At 37.2% G+C, this 2,858-nt stretch overlaps 1 protein-coding gene across 1 annotated transcript in view; it reads right to left on the bottom strand.

The window, feature by feature from the left end:
• Positions 1 to 834: 834 nt before the first annotated feature.
• Positions 835 to 2,858, bottom strand: part of LOC106869609 (mucin-5AC) — a 22,653-nt gene continuing 20,629 nt past the window's right edge. The window contains exon 8 of the mRNA XM_014915417.2: positions 835 to 1,190. Within this exon, the coding sequence (XP_014770903.1) occupies positions 1,028 to 1,190 (163 nt within the window). The 3' untranslated portion in view covers positions 835 to 1,027. The remainder of the gene's footprint in view (positions 1,191 to 2,858) is intronic.

The raw sequence follows: 2,858 nt of genomic DNA, 5'->3' as shown, positions 1-2,858 counted from the left end.
TATACATGTATATATATATATAATTAAAATACAATATACATGTATGTGTACATGTATATGTGTGTGTATGTATATATGCATGAGTGTTTGGCGTGTATAATTATTTCTGGCGCAATACTCACACAAACACACACTCACACACACACACACACACACACACACACACACACACACACACACACATGTATATACATGCATAATTATTGTTTCATTGCTTTACTTACATTTTCTACATATGTGATGTGTTTTGATTGCCAAATATCATGTTTGATGGCCTTTGGGCGGAATTCTTACTCCTATGCTACATGTATCTCTTATTCTTTTTTTGCTCTTTATCTCGTCCGGCCTTTCTAACCAATTTCCTCGAATTCCTTATACAAGACCTCAAACATTCTTCCCCAAATTATTCTCACCTGTTTTGCTATTTTAAGTTTTAGGCCAGTCTTTTACAATCTGTGGAATTTAAGATCAAATTTTCAAATTTCCTTTGCAATACTCCACCTGGTTCATTAAATATAGTTCCCAATGCTGTGTGTTCAAGAAGGGCAGATTTTCAATCACGGGATCATCCTGATTCCAAAAAGGTGTAATATGTCTATGTAGAACTCATGTAGACTGAGATGCAGGGGTCCCGGACAGACAAAATTTCGCTTTTATTAATATAGAAGATATCTTACAGAACTGTTTATTTACTACAACAGCAGTGACAGGAGATTATCTGATATTGGTAAAATTTGTTCGGTAAAAAGTGCAGGTTTTTAACAATTACAACAATAAACTGAAAAAAAAACGGCATAAAACAAAAGCAAAAAAAGCAAAAACACAAGGACCCACTTAAAATTATTGACATTTTTATGGTTAGGAACAATGGGACATAGTGGTGATCATGCCTTTTCCATGGCTAACAGAGGAGCAAATGACGTGAAATAGCTTCAACAGAAAGTCGAAATCATGTCGCAGATTTGATTCACCTGGAGCTAACCTACTGCTTATCGTTCAACACAAGACAGAGGTGATTCCTTCGTGATTAAGTTGATAACTGCTGATCATCGTTAAAAGCTTCATTAATGAAATGATGGGACTGTTCAATCTTATTGCTGTTCTCTACATTTTCAGTCGTATTATTTGACCTGGATCGTAAAGTCTTTTGAGAAGCTTCATTAACGTTGGTTCTTAATGACAAGCGATTCCTGAAAGAAATATGAATACAAATATGAGTTAATTCATCTGTAAATAGATAAAACTGTAATGGACTGCTTTCCGTTCAGGGAGGTGGAGGATTGGCCTGCCCGCCTAGCTAGCAGTGTGGCATTATTCGAAAGCTACAACAATGTGTGGAAGTGCATTGTGATCAATGGTGTATAACAACATCCGACAGGTTGGTCGATACAATGATACAGTGATTACACACACACACACACACATACACACACACACGTACACACACACGCGCACACACACGCACGCACGTACGCACGCACAAACGCACGCATAGAAACATCAACATTATTTGCTCGATTTCGCACTTGATTTATAAATAACAACAAATAACTTATGTGAATTGAAATCAAGAATCAAAGACTCCGTTTTCATTAGGAATAATCCTTTTATATTTTCTTTATTTTTTTACTTGTTTCAATAATTAGACTACGGCTATGCTGGGGCACAGCCTTGAAAGGTTTTAGTCGAGCAAATCGATCCCGGAACTTATTTTTAAGCCTAGTACTACTTATTCTATCGGTTTCTTATGTCGAAGCGCTAAGTTACGGGAGCGTGAACACACCACCACTGGTTGTCAAGCGGTGGTGGGGGACACACATAGACACAAAAACATACATACATACATACATACTCACATACATACTGAACACACACACACACGCACACGCGCGCACACACACACGCACACTCACACACACACACACACACACACACACACACACACACACACACACACACACACACACACACACACACACACACATATATACGACGAGCTTTTTTCAGTTTCCGTCTAACAAATTCACAGACAGGGCCCGAGGCTATAGTAGAAGACACTTGCCCAAGGTGCCACGCAGTAAGACTGAACCCAGAAACATAGTTGGGAAGCAAACTTCTTACCTCATAGCCACGCCTGCGCCTAATTGTTTATTTAAAGCACTAGTCAATAACTTCTCTGCTTACTATTCCTGAGAGGGTCGTGGGAGTAGAGTCTCCGTCCTCAGGCGCCCCTTCCATAGGGTCCTATCAGAAGCAACCGTCATTACACTTTCCGGTCGGATTCTCAACCATCTCGTTCTTGATCTAATCCTGGGTCTCTTGCTGGTTGGCTCTGTTTGAAGAATCCGTCTTGCGACATTCTAATCACATGTTCGTAGCACCGGAGCTGCAACCTCTCAATGAAGAGAAGTAGTGGCTCAACCTGGAGAGACTCCCTGATCTCCGAGCTACGCACCCTGTTGAATAACGTTACTTCGAAAGATCCTTCCGTTTTATTTATATTCCTGCAGAACTAATGTGGGGTATAGAATATGGAATATACAATATATAATATAATATACAATATATAATATAAAATAAAATAAAAAAAAAATGGATGGCACCATGAAAGAAAGTATTGAATGTAGATGAAATATTGAGTGTTCAATATAAAGGATCAAATATATAAATATAAATATAAATATAAATATATAAAGACGACTCGAGTTTCATATTTATCTTTATATTTATATATTTGATCGTTTATATTGAACACTCAATATTTCATCTACATTCAATACTTTCTTTCATGGTGCCATCCATTTTTATTTTATTTTATTTTATATTATATATTGTATATTATATTATATATTGTATAT

The sequence above is a fragment of the Octopus bimaculoides genome, chromosome 18 (assembly GCF_001194135.2).
Source record: "Octopus bimaculoides isolate UCB-OBI-ISO-001 chromosome 18, ASM119413v2, whole genome shotgun sequence".
In the NCBI taxonomy this organism is placed as follows: Eukaryota; Metazoa; Mollusca; class Cephalopoda; order Octopoda; family Octopodidae; genus Octopus; species Octopus bimaculoides.
Note: the sequence above shows the minus strand (reverse complement) of the source record. Positions and strands in the feature narration are given on the sequence as shown.